Below are 14,802 nucleotides of genomic sequence, written 5' to 3'. Positions count from 1 at the left end.
AATAGAGAAAGAAATTTACACCCATGCTGGGGTTGTCCAGCAGACTACAGTAGGGAATTCCTTTTCTAATCTTGGATCTGTGAGGATGAGGAGACAGTGAGGCAAACCCTGAGCATGTGCATCAGGGACACTGTTCTGTCTGTTTGCAGGGATGACGTGGCTTCACAGCGGGCAAATACGGAATTATACCTTCAAGTTCATTTTATTATACAGGGTCTCATGCAGCCCACGCTGGCCTTGAACTACTAACAAGGACTTGAGTTCCTGATCTTCCTGTTTCTCCTTCCCAAGCTCTAGGACATGCCCAGATTCAGGGTTAATTTTAAGAGTGTCTGCAAACAAGCAGGATTCCAGGCATAGCCGCCTAAGATTAAGCCACGCCTCCATGCCTGGAGGACTTCGGCTCCTCTTGCAAACACTATAAACTATTCGGGATAACGCTAGATGTCGCACCTCCTGGAAGCTGAACATATTTGCGTTCCTTTATTCAGAAGCAGCTGCGGGAAGACGCCGGGTTCTCACCAGTACAGCTTAAATGCTGAAGTCCTAGCACACTCCCCTCTGCCTCCTGGTCAATCGAGAAAGATGACTCCCCTTAAGACCTCGGGCGGGGTAGTGGGCGTGGCCACGTTACGCACATGCGCGTAACGTTAAATGGGTCAGTCCGACTAGGCAACTGGGACCAGTGTGGCTTCCTGGAGATAAGGCAAAACCTAGACACCCGAAGCCCTGACCGCGATGGTGAGTGCGGCCGCCCCCTAAGAGGGAGCGGGGAGGAGAGGGGAGGGCTGTGGGTCCGAGCCGCGCGTTTCCGTGGCCGGATTTGGGCACTGGAAGAGCTACGCTTGTACGGCCCGGGCCTCCGCTCGCCCCGGGGGACACTGGTAGGTATCCCCGCAGTTTTTACGAAGGTGTTGGAAACAGTCTCAAATTTTCTGTTTCCAACACCTCTTTCTAGGCCTAGAAGTAAATCTCTACATGTCCACAGCTCTCGTTTATTTCTAAACCCCAGCGTCCCCTTCTCCAGCGTAGAACAGAACTTCGTGACGTCTGTTTGGCCTCGGTGGTGGTGCGTTCAGGCGCACAGTGCTTAGATAAATAATCCATGTTGGGGATGGAGAGATGGCTCAGTGGTTAAGAGTACTTCCTCCTCTCCAAAGGACAGGGGTTCGGTTGCCAGCACCCACATGGTGGTTCACAACCATCCATAACTCCAATTCTAGGAGATTCTTTACAACCCTTTCCTTGGGCACAAGGCACACGGGTGGCACATATGCATATCTGCAGGCAAAACGTTCATGCATATAAAATAAAACCTCAATTTTAAATAATAATGATCATTATTATTTGGCTTTTCTGAGACAGGGTTTCTCTGTGTTGTCCTGGCTGTCCTGGAACTCATTCTGTAGACCAGGCTGGCCTGAGAGATCCGTCTGCCTCAGCCTCCTGAGCGCTGGGATTAAAGGAGTGCACCACCATACCCTGCTTTGATTTTTTTTTTTTTTAAATAAATGCAAAACCTTAAGTGACACCTCCTCCTGGCCTCTGATACCCTGTTGCCCCCACGGGCACCATAAGATAAAAATCTCTCTCTCTCTCTCTCTCTCTCTCTCTCTCTCTCTCTCTCTCTCTCTCTCTCTCTCTCTCTCGTCCCTCCCTATTTCTCTCTCCTCCTCCTCTGTGTTTTTGTTTTTGTTTTGTTTTTTTCCAAGACAGGGTTTCTCTGTGTAGCCCTGGCTGTCCTGGACTCGATTTGTAGACCAGGCTGGCCCCGAACTCACATCAGTCCACCTGCCTCTGCCTCCTTGAGTACTGGGATTAAAGATGTGCGCCACCGTGCCTGACTCCCCTACTCTTTTGATTCCCCTACTCTTCCCTTCTAAGATACACGTGGGACCTGAGAACACAGCTTAGTAGTGTGCTTGCCTAGCACCACACAGACCCTGGCTCTAATCTCCAGTACCACCCGAAATAATAATAATAAAAGACATGGGGGGGGGGCAGAGTCCAGACAGCAATGAGTACAACTGAGTACAATGGGACTAGCTTCAGCAAAGCTGCTCAACTTTATCTGGGGAGAGGGGGTGAGCAAAGGCTATGTAGTCTATATAGTTCTTGGGGAGTGGGTGGAAGGTTCCCAGGATAGATGTACATTATTGGCTGGGGCTAAAAGTGCCCGGGAAGTTTTATTTGCATTTGGCAGTAAGGTCTTATCTAAATGAATGGTTCTCTGGGAGATACAGTATTGTGGGAGCATCTACCATAGAGGATTGCTCAGATACGGATTTAAGCCAAGAGAGTCTTTATTAGCCAGCCTGTGACTATAGTGAGTGTTTGGGAATCCCAGTATAACTCCCAGCCTTTCTCAGGGTGAGCTTTTAAGCACAAAAACCATATTCTGGGTTGATGAACTTCAGCTAGAAAGAACAGTTAACCAGAAGCAGAAGTACAGAAGCCAAAAGGCAAGGTTAAGTACATTTAGAGACTTTCCCAGAACTGTGGACTTGGGTGGGGTCTTTGGTTTTTGCTTTTGGCTGCTGGTGCTGTTTATGCTGAAATTACAGCCTGAATTGTACTTCCATCATGGAGTCAGTGGTACAGCCTGGGGCCTGTTGTGATGTCTGATTGTTCAGAGTACTTACCTAACATTAATGAAGCTTTGGTTGCAGCCAGTTTGAGCTCCGTGAGGCTCTTGTCTCAAAAAGCAAATTAAATTGAATTTTTAAAAAATATTTGTGCAGTGGCCATAGTAAAAATGTAACTGATGCTCATGCTTTCTAGATGCTGTTACACTCACAGAACTCAATATGAACTTTAGTGAAATTAATAATCAAACCGTGTAATAAGTGTTGAGAGACCAGAGAATCGTATGTCAGCTTTGGGCTAGGCTACCTCACTGGTAGAGTTTGCCTAACACGTATGATGCTTGGTTCAGTCCTCAGTACTGTAAAGAAAAGTAGAAGTGGTGTGCATGTGCACCTACAGATTGGGATACATATTTCCCCAGGCCTATTAATAGTACTCTTCTTTACACATGTGGAATATTTAGGAGTCAGTGACCTTTGAGGATGTGTGTGTGAGTTTCACTCAGGAAGAGTGGCATCTGCTGCATCCTTCACAGAAGAAACTCTACAGAGATGTGATGTGGGAAACGTTGAGGAACCTGGCCTCTGTGGGTAAGGACCACACCATTTCCTTCACTTAGCTAATTACCTGACAGCAGAAAGTTTTCTTTGTTGGGATTATCCTTTGGTTGAGACAAGGTCTCACTATGTAGCCCTGGCTGGACTAGAACTTTCAGAGATCTGCCAGCCTCTGCCTCCACAATGCTGGGATTAAAGGCACATGCCACCAAGCCTAGTGACAGTAATTTCTTGTTCACCGTCACTATTTTAAGACTTAGAATGTAAAAGTGGCTTACATTCATATAAACCAGGCATTATGAGCTCGTTTCGGACCTAGACCCTACAAAGTCTTTGGTAATTTCTAAGACTTTATCATGGTTTTTCTGCTTTTATATTTTAGGAAGTGAATTGGAAGACCAGGATATTACAAATCAGTACAGACTCCAAGAGAAAAATATAAGGTGAGTTTCCACACTAAAGAAAGCAGAATCTTACTATATGTTAAATTTTTACTAGGTTTTTAAAATAGGCAACCAAAAAAGACTCATATATGGTTTTCTTTAAAACTTTTTACCAAAATTATTTTAAATGATACAGATATTGAACACGTCAGTATCCTTTCAATATGGTAGTTGTCTTAGGGTTGTATTGCTGTGAAGAGACCAAGGAAACCCTTATAAAGGCAAACGTTTAACTGGGCTGGCTCACAGTTTCAAGGGTTTAGTCCATTATCACCATGGTGGAAAGCAAGGCAGCCAAGAGTTCTACATCTTGACCGAGAGGCAGCCAGGAGGAGACTGTCTTCCTTCTCAGAGCCCAGCTACCCCGTGACACACTCTCTCCAACAAGGCCACGCCTCCTCCAACAAGGCCACGCCTCCTCCAATAAGGCCTCGCCTCCTGATAGTACCACTCCCCATGGCCAAGTGTTCACACACATGAATCTTTGAGAGCCAAACCTATTCAAACCACCAAGTGGTGCACACCTGTAATCCCAGCACTTTGAAGGCAGAGGCAGGAGGATCATTTTAAATTAAAGGCAGGAGGAGCCATCATAAATTCAAAGCTACCCTGGTCTATGTACTGACTACAAGGCCAGCCAGAACTATACAATGAGACTATCTCAAAAAAAATTTTTTTTTAACTTAGAAACAACATTAAGAAACCCCATATAAGCTAGGCAGTGGTGGTGCATACCTTTAGTCCCAGCACTTGGGAGGCAGAGGAAGGAGGATGTCTGTGAGTTTGAGGCCAACTTGATCTACAGAACAAGTTCCAGCATAGTTAAGGTTACACAGAGAAACCCTGTCTGGAAAAAAAAAAAACCATATTGTTGACCCTTGTTTTCAAACTCTTATTTTATTTGAGGTAGTGAAGCTTCTACCTCCCTTCCACCAACCCCTTAACCCTGGGTAAGAGAGGAAAAAGTTAGTGGAGAGAGGGGGTGCAGACCCCTTTACGTCTCCCAGTTGTTTAGGTTCGATTGGGTTCTTTTGAGGACAATATTAATCTCCATCAACAGCAAACGCCATCACACCATCCATCTCTGGTCTCTCCAAACTGCCACACACCACCGCTGCACACCACCTTTCTCTCTCAAGGCTCTCCTGTTTATCTTCTTTAGAGTCCTAGACCACGCCCCTCTCTATGCTTCATGCAGGAGGCACCTGGCAAAGACCATGCCCTACACCAGTTATCAGCTCTGAACAAACTAAAGCCCAAATGAAAATCCCACACTTGAGATTAAAAGAAGAACATATTTACATATCATAACTGAGTTTACAAAGAAACCAAAACTTCCATTACACCATATATATATTTGTTTTGTTTTGTTTTGTTATTGTACTCTTTGTTTGGTTTGGGGTTTAGTAGTAATAATAGTATTAATGTCTCTACCTGCTTACATTTATGTGTATTACATGATGCAAGAGTCCTTAGAGACTAGAAGAGGGCATCAGATGCCCTGGAATCAAAGTGACAGGTGATAATGAGCAACTATGTGGATACTAAGAAACAAACCTAGAAGAGCAGTAAGTGCTCTTAACCTCAGCCATTTCTCCAGGCCCTGGTTTGGTGTTTTGAGACAAGAGTCGGCTATATAGCCATAGCTAACCACAAACTCGTATGAGTCCTGCTACCTCAGCTTTCAAAATGCCAGGATTATAAGCAGGCACTACTACATAGCTTTTGTTTTTATTTTGAGATAGAGCCTTGCTTTGTAACACTGAGTGCCCTCACATCTGTGGTCCTCCTACCTCAGCCTCCCAAGTGCCAGGATTAGAGAGATCCACCACCAGGCCCTGGCTACAAAAATGTAATAATAACGTATCATTAGTAAACATTAAATAATAAACAACTATTAATAATGTGTCTCTAATTTTTTGCAGAAGATACACGATACAAAGACTCTGTGAAAGTAAAGAAGTTACTCGGCATGGAGAAAGCTTCACCCAGATTCCAGATACTGATGTGACCAAGACAACTTCCGGGGGAAAACCACATAATTGCAGCCTATGTGGAAGAGGCTTCGTGCTTCAGTCATCCCTTACTAGGCACATGAGATCTCACCCTGGCCATGAACTTGATGGGTTTAAGTGTGGAGAAAAGCGACACAAATGTAAGGACTGTGGGGCCACCTTCAGTTACCTCAAGTCTTTTCAAAGACACGAACGGACTCACACTGGAGGAAACCCCTACAAGTGTCAGCACTGTGGGAAGACCTTCATCTATTACCAGCCCTTCCAAACACATGAGCAGACACACATCGGAGAGAAACCCTATCAGTGTAAGCATTGTGGCAAAGTTCTTAGTTCTCCTGGCTCTCTTAAAATTCATGAAAGAATCCACACTGGAGAGAAGCCCTATGTGTGTGAGAAATGTGGGAAAGCCTTCAGTTGTCCCAGTTCCATCCAAATACACGAAAGAACCCACACTGGGGAGAGGCCCTACAGATGTGAAGAATGTGGGAAAGCCTTCATTTCTCGCACAAGTGTTCAGACGCACATGGTGACACACAGCGGGGCTATAAATAGGCCTTACAAGTGTAAGGACTGCGGGAAGGCGTTCCTTCGCCCATGTTTTCTTCGTGTCCATGAGCGAATTCACACTGGAGAGAAGCCATATGTTTGTAAACAATGTGGCAAAGCTTTCAGATGCTCCACTTCCATTCATATTCACAAAAGGACTCACACTGGAGAGAAACCCTATACGTGCAAGGAGTGTGGGAAAGCTTTCAGTGCCCACTCGGCCTTCCGAGTACACGTGCGAGTGCACACTGGAGAGAAACCTTACAAATGCAGAGAATGTGGGAAAGCCTTCATCTGTCTCAATTACTGTCGTGCACACGAAAGAAATCACACTGGAGAAAAACCTTACGAATGTAAGGAGTGTGCAAAAGCCTTCACTTCTCTTGAAAGCTTTCGAAGACATATCAAAACACACACTGGCGACGGGCCTTATAAATGTAGCGAATGTGGAAAAGCTTTCATTTTCCTCAGTGCGTTTCGAACACATGAAAGGACTCACACTGGAGAGAAACCGTACAAATGTAAACACTGTGGCAAAACATTTAGTTGTTCAAGTTACGTTCAGATACACGAGAGAACGCACACTGGTGAGAAACCCTATGAATGTAAGGAGTGTGGAAAAACCTTCGTTTATCCTACAAGCTTTCAAGGACACATAAGAATGCACACAGGAGAGAAACCATATGGATGTAAAGAATGTGGGAAAGCCTTTCGGCTTCGTAGTTCCTTTCAGAGACATGAAAGAACTCACAGTGGAGAGAAATGCTTTTAGTGTAAGCATTGTGGGAAAACTTTTTTGCTTTGTCCACATCCTTTAATAAGCATGTAAAAATGCATAATAGGAAGACATAATAAACGTGAGGAATGAGGGAACATTTTCAATTTTAACCAATACTTTTTGTTGTGAAATTTTCCATTGTGAAGAAAACTCATGCTTCTAAGTAATGCAGGAAACTCAACTGCAGTGTAATAGATAACTCATATAAAATGTGCCAGAAAATTCAAAATGTAGAGGAAACATAAAAGCTAAACATTTGTATCAGTGTTGCATTGTTTCTGATATATATATGCATGCTTTTGCTTGTTTGATATAGGCCTGCACAGCCTGAGGTTCCCTGCATAGACCAGACTGACCTCAAGCTCACAGAGATGCCTCCCAAATGATAGTAAAAGTGTGTGCCACCATGCCAGACTCTGTAGTGTGTGTGTGTGAGAGAGAGACAGACAGACAGACAGACAGAGAAGGAGAGGGAGAAGGAGAGACGAGAGAGAATCTATAAATAATACATATAAAGTCTTTAAAATATAAATACACTGGAAAGAAATAAGCATTGTTGCATTAATTACTTTTGTTGCTGTGATAAACTACAACCAAGGCAACTTTTAGAAGAAAGATTATTTTAGCTTGCAGTTCCAGAAAAATAAGTGTCCATCATGGCAGATAAACATGGTAGTAAAACAAGCATCAGGAAGAGGAGGCTGAGAGCCCCCATGTTGAGAGAGCAAACTGCAAGTAGAGCTAGTCCTTAAGCTGTCAGATCTCTAACCCAGTGACATACTTCCTCAACAATGTCACACCTAAACCTCTCCTTAAAAAGTGCTGCCAACTAGAAACCAAATGTTCAATGTGCCTAAGACTATAGAAGACATTTCTCATTCAAACTACCACAGTTGGTAGTTGGGAATTTTCTAACCGCGTGAGCACAATACTGAGCATTAATTACTCCATCCTAGTCCTCCAAGCTAGTACAGTTTCCTTCCATTCAGATTTCCCACATCACACTTGCTTTTTACTCATTTCCTAGTTCCAACTCTTTCCTCCTGCTGTTTCCTGGTCCCCTCCACCTGCATCCCTCCTGTCCTTCCTGCTCTTTCTCCTCTGCTCACTCACCAGGATCGTGAGCACAATACTGAGCATTAATTACTCCATCCTAGTCCTCCAAGCTAGTACAGTTTCCTTCCATTCAGATTTCCCACATCACACTTGCTTTTTACTCATTTCCTAGTTCCAACTCTTTCCTCCTGCTGTTTCCTGGTCCCCTCCACCTGCATCCCTCCTGTCCTTCCTGCTCTTTCTCCTCTGCTCACTCACCAGGATGTCCCACCCTATTCTCTATTATTGCTCAGTATTGGCTAGTTGGTTTTTATTGGCAACATAGAGAACAAATGGTGACGTGTTTATACAAACTTGAGACAGGAGGTACTTAGAATAAACATCACAATGCAGTGTCTGGGTTGAAACCAGGTAGTGGGGTAGAAAAATCAGTATGTGAAAGAACAAGGGTAAACTGTACACAGTCCAAAAGGACATTATGTCTCACATAATGTGTGTGTGTGTGTGTGTTCATGCTATAAATTCTGTTCTTCTAAAGAACCCTGACTAATACAGTGATCCTACTAACACCCCCCCCCAAACTAATGTTAGGATTACATACATGAGCCTCAACACCAAGTCTTTATTTGCGGGGTGTTGTCTCACTAGCTATGCAGCGAGTGCTGGACCACACAAGAGCTACAACATGTTCCCATGGGTCTATAGTAGTCTTCTGCATATGTTATGGTTGTCAGCGTGGTGTTTTGTGAGGTGTCTCTGATTCATCTCTTGGGACCCTTTTCCCTACTGCTGGGTTGTTTCCCTGTTACTGCCTTTATGCCTAGCGTTGTCATATTCTGTTATGTTGTGTTTGGTATTCCTGAGACGCCTGCTCTTTTCTGAATGGGAATGTGAGGAGAGGAGAGGTAGGATGGATGGGGATAAGAGGGATGGAGGAAGGGAGACTGTGGGATATATTGAAAACAATAAAAAAAAAATTTAAAGAAAATGCCCCTTAAAAAATATTTTCATGGGGCCTAGAGAGTTGGCTCAGCGGTTAAGAGCACCGGCTGCTCTTCCAGAGGTCCTGAGTTCAATTCCCAGCAACCACACGGTGGCTCATAACCTTCTATCATAAGATCTGTTTCCCTCTTCTGGTGTGCAAGTGTACATGCAGGCAGAGCACTGTATATGTAATAAATAAATAAATCTTTAAAAAAAATTTTTTTTTTCATTTTATGTGTGGGTGTGTGCACAGGAGTGCAGGACCAAAAAAGGTCAGAGGCATTGCATCCCTCTAGGGCTAGTGCTAAAGCTAGTGAGCCACCTGATGGAGGTCCTGGAAACTAATCTCAAATTTTCTGGAATAACAGTTTGTGCCCCCCCCCAAAAACCCCCAAGGTTTCTCTGTGTAGCCCTGGCTGTCATGGACTCTTTTTGTAGACCAGGATAGCCTTGAACTCACAGAGATCCACCTGCCTCTGCCTCCCCAAGTACTGGGAATACAGGCGTGCTCTTTATCAGAGCCACGTCTCCAACTCCAACATCTAAACAGATACCAGGACACACTAAAATCCCAGACAGCACTAGATTCCACCTCAGAAGGATTACCCAGGGGCTCTTCAAGTTGAAAAAAGGAAGCTTCTCAAGGGAGAGGAGGGATTGCTTCCCCTACTGGTGAGGAGCCTAAGGGTGGGACCTGCTTCGGTTCCACTACCCCCTCCAGGATGTCCCACATCCCACACCTACATTTGACACAGCGGCTGGCTTAGGAAAGACCCAGGGTACAGCTGGTTTTCTGATACTATGTCCTGCCCAGCCCTACCAGCAGTGTTTCCTGAGACAGCTGTGTGACGGCCTGTGGGGACAAAGGACAAAAGTGAGAGGGAAGTGATGAGTTAGATGTGGAGACCGTGAGGCTGCTGTGATGATTGCACTGAGGAGACACCTTCAGACAGAGCCTTGGGTCAAGGCTGAGCGACAGTTAGCTGACCTCCCTAGACGGCACAGGCTATACTCCCACCTCAAGTATAATGCACAGTCAGCTGGGAGAGGTGACACACACCTGTAATGACAGCACTGGGGAGGCAGAGGCAGGTGGATCTCTGTGAGTTCAAAGCCAGCCTGGTCTACAAAGTCCGGAACAGTCAGGGCTACACAAAGAAGCAATGTCTGGAAAAACACCAAATATAAAAAACAAAAGCATGGTCACTGCAGGACCTGAGTAGCCTTTTAATGGTTTCTGAGAGAGGGTACAGAGAAAAAAGGGGAGGCCTGCCCATCCTGCTGGCAGGACTAGCTGAGTGCTGGCCATTGAACTGAGGCCAGGAAGGTACAGATTTCCATAGGCTGCAGAGTGACTGAGGTAGGGTCCAACTTGGATGGAGCAGGGTTTGACACAGGACCTGGGATGGGAAGAGACAGAGGCCTGAACAAAACCATGCAGGCTGCACTCATGACTCCTGCTGAGGACCGCACACGAGACCTTTTTTTTTTTTTTTTTTTTTTTTACCATGTCCTGCTATTTTAAAGAATTTTCCCAAAGATTTATTTATTTATTATGTATACAGTATTCTGTCTGAATATAACACTGGCAGTCCAGAAGAGGGCACCAGATTATAGAAGGTTGTGAGCCATCATGTGGTTGCTGGGAATTGAACTCAGGACCTTTAAAAGAGCAAGCAGTGCTCTTAACCTCTGAGCCATCCCTCTAGCCCCCACACCCAGACTTTTAAACCACTTCCCTGTGCCTGAAGGTCACCCAAGGTTCCCCAAACCCTCTCCAGCTCTGGCCATTGTTCTCTGATCCCCAAAGGTCACCTACACCACCACTCACCCTTGAGACAAAAGCCCATGCCCCAAACTCCAGGTGCACCGCTGCTTTGCTGGACCCACTGCTCACTCTTAAGACCCTGGACTCCAGCTCTACATTGGCTTCTGAGCAAATTCCTCCCCCTCCCCTGAGCATCCAGCCCCAGGCAGGACGCCTGCCAGGTCTTCACCAGTTTCTGTCCTCCTTGAGCCTGGAAGCCTTGGACAAGGGCTGGTTAGCTGCCAGTGTGGTCTCCTGCAGGTGGGTGATGGTGAAGGCCCGGAACAGGTTCTGCGGGGAGTGGAAGGTCAAGCCCAGTTTTTGCCTGACTACAGCCTGTCATCTCAGCTCAACCCCTCCTCACCTGCAAGTTCAAGGTTACAGGGGAGCTCAAGTTCTGACCAGAATCTTCTCCCACAGCGAACTGGTGCTCCAGGCGCAGCAGCACCATCTTGGGGGCCCAACGGGCCAGTGTGAGGAGGTGCACCTGGGGAGGTAGGTCCTGGAGAAGTCCTGAGAACTGCAGAAAGAAGGGGATGGGTGGAGGGCATTGTCCGAGGCTGACTGGCAGTCAGCGCTGACCTGCAGGAAATGAAGCTTGGTCCTGAATGGGACGGGGCACTGAGCAGGGACACAGTACTGAAGCCAGCTGCTGACCGCAGGGCAGAGCTCATCCTGAAGGGGAAATGCTGACACTGAGGAGGACCTCACACCAGAAAGAGGGGCTCAGAGGGCGTCATCCACGGTCTCCCTTTCTGCCGGCCTCGCTGTCTCTCACCTGTGGTTTTAGTGCTGCCTGGGAGTAATATGGAGCGCTCCCACCCTGAGCCAGCACCAACTGAGGGGCCAGGACTTCCTTCTCTGCCAGCAGTCGGTGCCTTGCAGCCGCATCTCTGACAGAACTCAAAAGCACAAGGTGGTGCCCTCGCACCCTCTTTCCACACCCTGCTTCTAACAAGGCCTCTTCCACTCCTTGCTTATCATCTGCCAACAGCTGTCAATGCACCTGTGAGGAGCGGCAGGCAAAGAGTGAGAAACTAGCAAGTGATCCCAGTTCAGAAATTGGGCACACACTTGCAGGAATTCCAACACACACTAAAGATAGGGTCAACAATGAAGGCTGAGGTCAGAGGTTTGCAGGGCCCCAGCAGAAGTCAGGCCCAATGGACAACAGCTCAAGACTAAGGAAGGGAAGGGCCTACCAAGAGGATCCTCACAGGACAGTTCAAGTCCTGATTAGGGACCGAAGAAAAGGGGGAAAGTGGTACCTAGAAATATTACCAAAAATCCTGCGCATTGAAGCAGACCCTTATCCCAGTGTAAGAAAGGGAGGGAAAGGGAAGAGGGTGGGACCAGGGCCACACACAGAAAACAGGTACCAACAAGAGCCTTCATGCATGGCTGGTTCTGGGTGGGCCCTATGGGAGAAACCCAGCTTGCAGGGGCTCCCCTCTCACCATGAGCTCCAATGAGCCATCCTGGAGACTGCTGCCCCCCTGGGAGCGGTCGGTCAGCACAGTCAGCTGCATGTGCCCATCCTAGATGAAGGGGCGATTGAGATTCTGGGGCCCTCCTGGGAGCCCACCCTGCCCCAGGTGTCTGGGAGATGCTTCCTAGTCTGATGCAGTGGCAGGGCAGGTACCGTCATGTAAATCCGAGTGTTGACAGGATAGTAATTTCCAGCCACCCGTTCAGTCTGATATAATCTCCAAGTGGGTCGATAATCACGCCTGGAAAGAGGTGCGATGTGATCACATTTGGGGTCCTGCTTCCTCTTCAGCCTCCTACATTCATGTCATCACCAAATCCCATGGCACTGAAATCCACACACCACAAACTCCCCAGGATGCCCCTTCCCACCTCCTCTTCAGGATTTCACGGCCGTTGCTGTCCGTGTAGAACTGTCCCTCCGTTTTCATCGGGGTGTGAAAGCGGCTGATGATTTCCTTCCCCCAACCATCTCTGTACTCAGTGGAAAAGTCACCTTGTGAGTCCCTCCTGAACCCCACTCTGTGCTGCTCCCCACTCCAGAAAGCTTTATGCCACTTACTGCACTGGGATTGGTCCCACTGTCCACTCCAGTTCCAAATGACGCTGCCCTGGGTACAGGCGAACCACTTGGTAACACCAGGCTGAAAAATTCTGGTGTACCTCTTGCACCAAGGCTGTCTGTAGGCACACAGGATGGCTTGTGTCAGCAATGGTGAAAATGCCACATGGCAGCTGGGAGTGGGGGCTCACCCCTTTTAGTCCTAACACTCAGGGAGGCAGAAGATGGAGGATGGATGTGAGTTCGAGGCCAGCCTGGTCTACAAAAGGAGTACAGAACAGCCAAGGCTTGACAGAGGAACCCTGTCTCAGGCTAGGGGGTGCCCACATGGTTATGAATCCCAGAAAGGGAGATTCCACTACCACCCTTCTCAGACTGACTCGGTGTGATATTCTCATGGCTTCTTGTTTTCTTTGTTTTGAGTGTAGGATGCACGTGGACATCAAAGGACAACTTGCTAGAATTGGTTCTCCTGCCCACCATTTGCATTCAAGGGACTGAACAAGGTGGTCAGGCATCATGGAAAGCACCTTTACCCACTGAGCCATCTCACCAGCTCCTCCCTCCCAACCTAAAAATCCCACCACTACCCCTTACCCTTGCTTCTGGCGTCCAGAGCCTGGCCAGTGCCATAATAAACTCAATTTATTTTATTTTACTTTATTTTGAGAAAAGCACTCAAGTACCTCAGGCTAACCACAAACTCTGTAGGTACTCAAAACTGAAAACTGACCCTAAACCCCTGATCCTGCAGCCTCTACCTCCCAAGTGCTGGGATTGCAAGAGTGTGCTGCCATGCCCATGGACCACATAGCCCTGGACTGTATCCATACACCCTTGCTACACACCATTGCCCTCCCTTCCCTCCTTAGAATAGGATTCCAGGTTCACACACGTAGCCTTCTTTGTGGCTATCAGGAACTGTGTGGCCAACAATCTGCCCCATGGAAAACGATCAGGGCAGCATGAACACTGGCCTTGACCGTTTCCCTCTCTTCGCCTCAAATTCAGATGCTGTGCCTTGAGCCTGGGTGTCTATCTTAGACCAGGAGTTGGGCTGCACATAAAAGAAGTTAGAGGAACAAGACAAGACAGAAGAAATGTTGGAAAAGAGAGATCTTCAACTTCCCCTGATGCCCAGTCAGATACTGTGTTTAAAACAAAAACAAAAACAAACAAACAAAAAATCTTTCTTTCTTTCTTGGTTGCTTGCTTGCTTCTTTATTTTTTTCTTCTTGTTTTTGTTTTTGTAGTTGTGGTGGTGGTAGAGTTTGGATGTTTGTTTCTTTGAGAAGGGGTCACACTACATAGCTTTAGCTCACCTCAAACTCAGAGATCTTCCTCCCTTGCCTCTTGTGATTGGATTAAAAGCATGCATCATCATGCATGACCCAGAAGAAAACAATCTCATCTGGCTGCAAGCACAGCTGATTTAGATAACTTTTACAGAAGATCAACCCATATTCTAATAGAGATATGTAGGCATTTGCCTAAAGGGGAATCCCATCAACTATGCGCCCAGAACCCCGCATCTACTCCTTTTCCACCTTAGAAGAAAACATCAGAAAACCATCAGGGGCCTCCTGAGATTCCAAGAAAAATTAAGTGTGAAGTATCAAATATCCACCCACATAAAAATGTTATTGTAAACCTGGCGGTGCTGTCGCACACCTTTATTCCCAGGACTCAGGAGGATGAGGAAGGTAGCTTCTGTGATTCAAGGTCAGCCTGGTCTACAAAGTGAGTTTCAGGACAGCCAGGACTATTATACAGAGAAACCCTGTTTCAAAAAACTAAAAGCCAAAATAATGCTTCCCTAACTATTTAACAGTTAACAGGAGAATGTGTGTATAGTGATGCTCAGTGACAGATAACGCATCCTCCTGAGGATTATGGACAAATCAATGCCTTTGCATTTACAGGCATCATATAAGTTACCAGATTCTGGGCAAAGGGACTTTCTAAAATTAGACCTGG

General features: G+C 46.5%; 1 protein-coding gene across 4 annotated transcripts; it reads left to right on the top strand.

Annotated features, from left to right (window-relative positions):
- Positions 1-649: 649 nt before the first annotated feature.
- On the top strand, positions 650-7,308 carry LOC127209343 (zinc finger protein 791-like). 4 transcript variants are annotated; one of them, XM_051168938.1, is made up of 4 exons: positions 650-741; positions 3,050-3,176; positions 3,526-3,586; positions 5,512-7,308. In XM_051168938.1, the coding sequence occupies exons 1-4, from the start codon at positions 739-741 to the stop codon at positions 6,920-6,922; spliced, it is 1,602 nt and encodes a 533-aa protein (XP_051024895.1). In that variant the 5' UTR covers positions 650-738; the 3' UTR covers positions 6,923-7,308. The 4 variants fall into 4 exon arrangements, with proteins under 4 accessions (XP_051024895.1, XP_051024897.1, XP_051024896.1 ...); XM_051168940.1 differs by lacking the exon at positions 650-741 and adding an exon at positions 748-884; XM_051168939.1 differs by lacking the exon at positions 650-741 and adding an exon at positions 2,306-2,467.
- The last annotated feature ends 7,494 nt before the right edge of the window (positions 7,309-14,802 follow it).

The sequence above is a fragment of the Acomys russatus genome, chromosome 26 (assembly GCF_903995435.1).
Source record: "Acomys russatus chromosome 26, mAcoRus1.1, whole genome shotgun sequence".
Lineage (NCBI taxonomy): Eukaryota > Metazoa > Chordata > Mammalia > Rodentia > Muridae > Acomys > Acomys russatus.
This window is presented reverse-complemented; position numbering and strand designations above follow the sequence as displayed.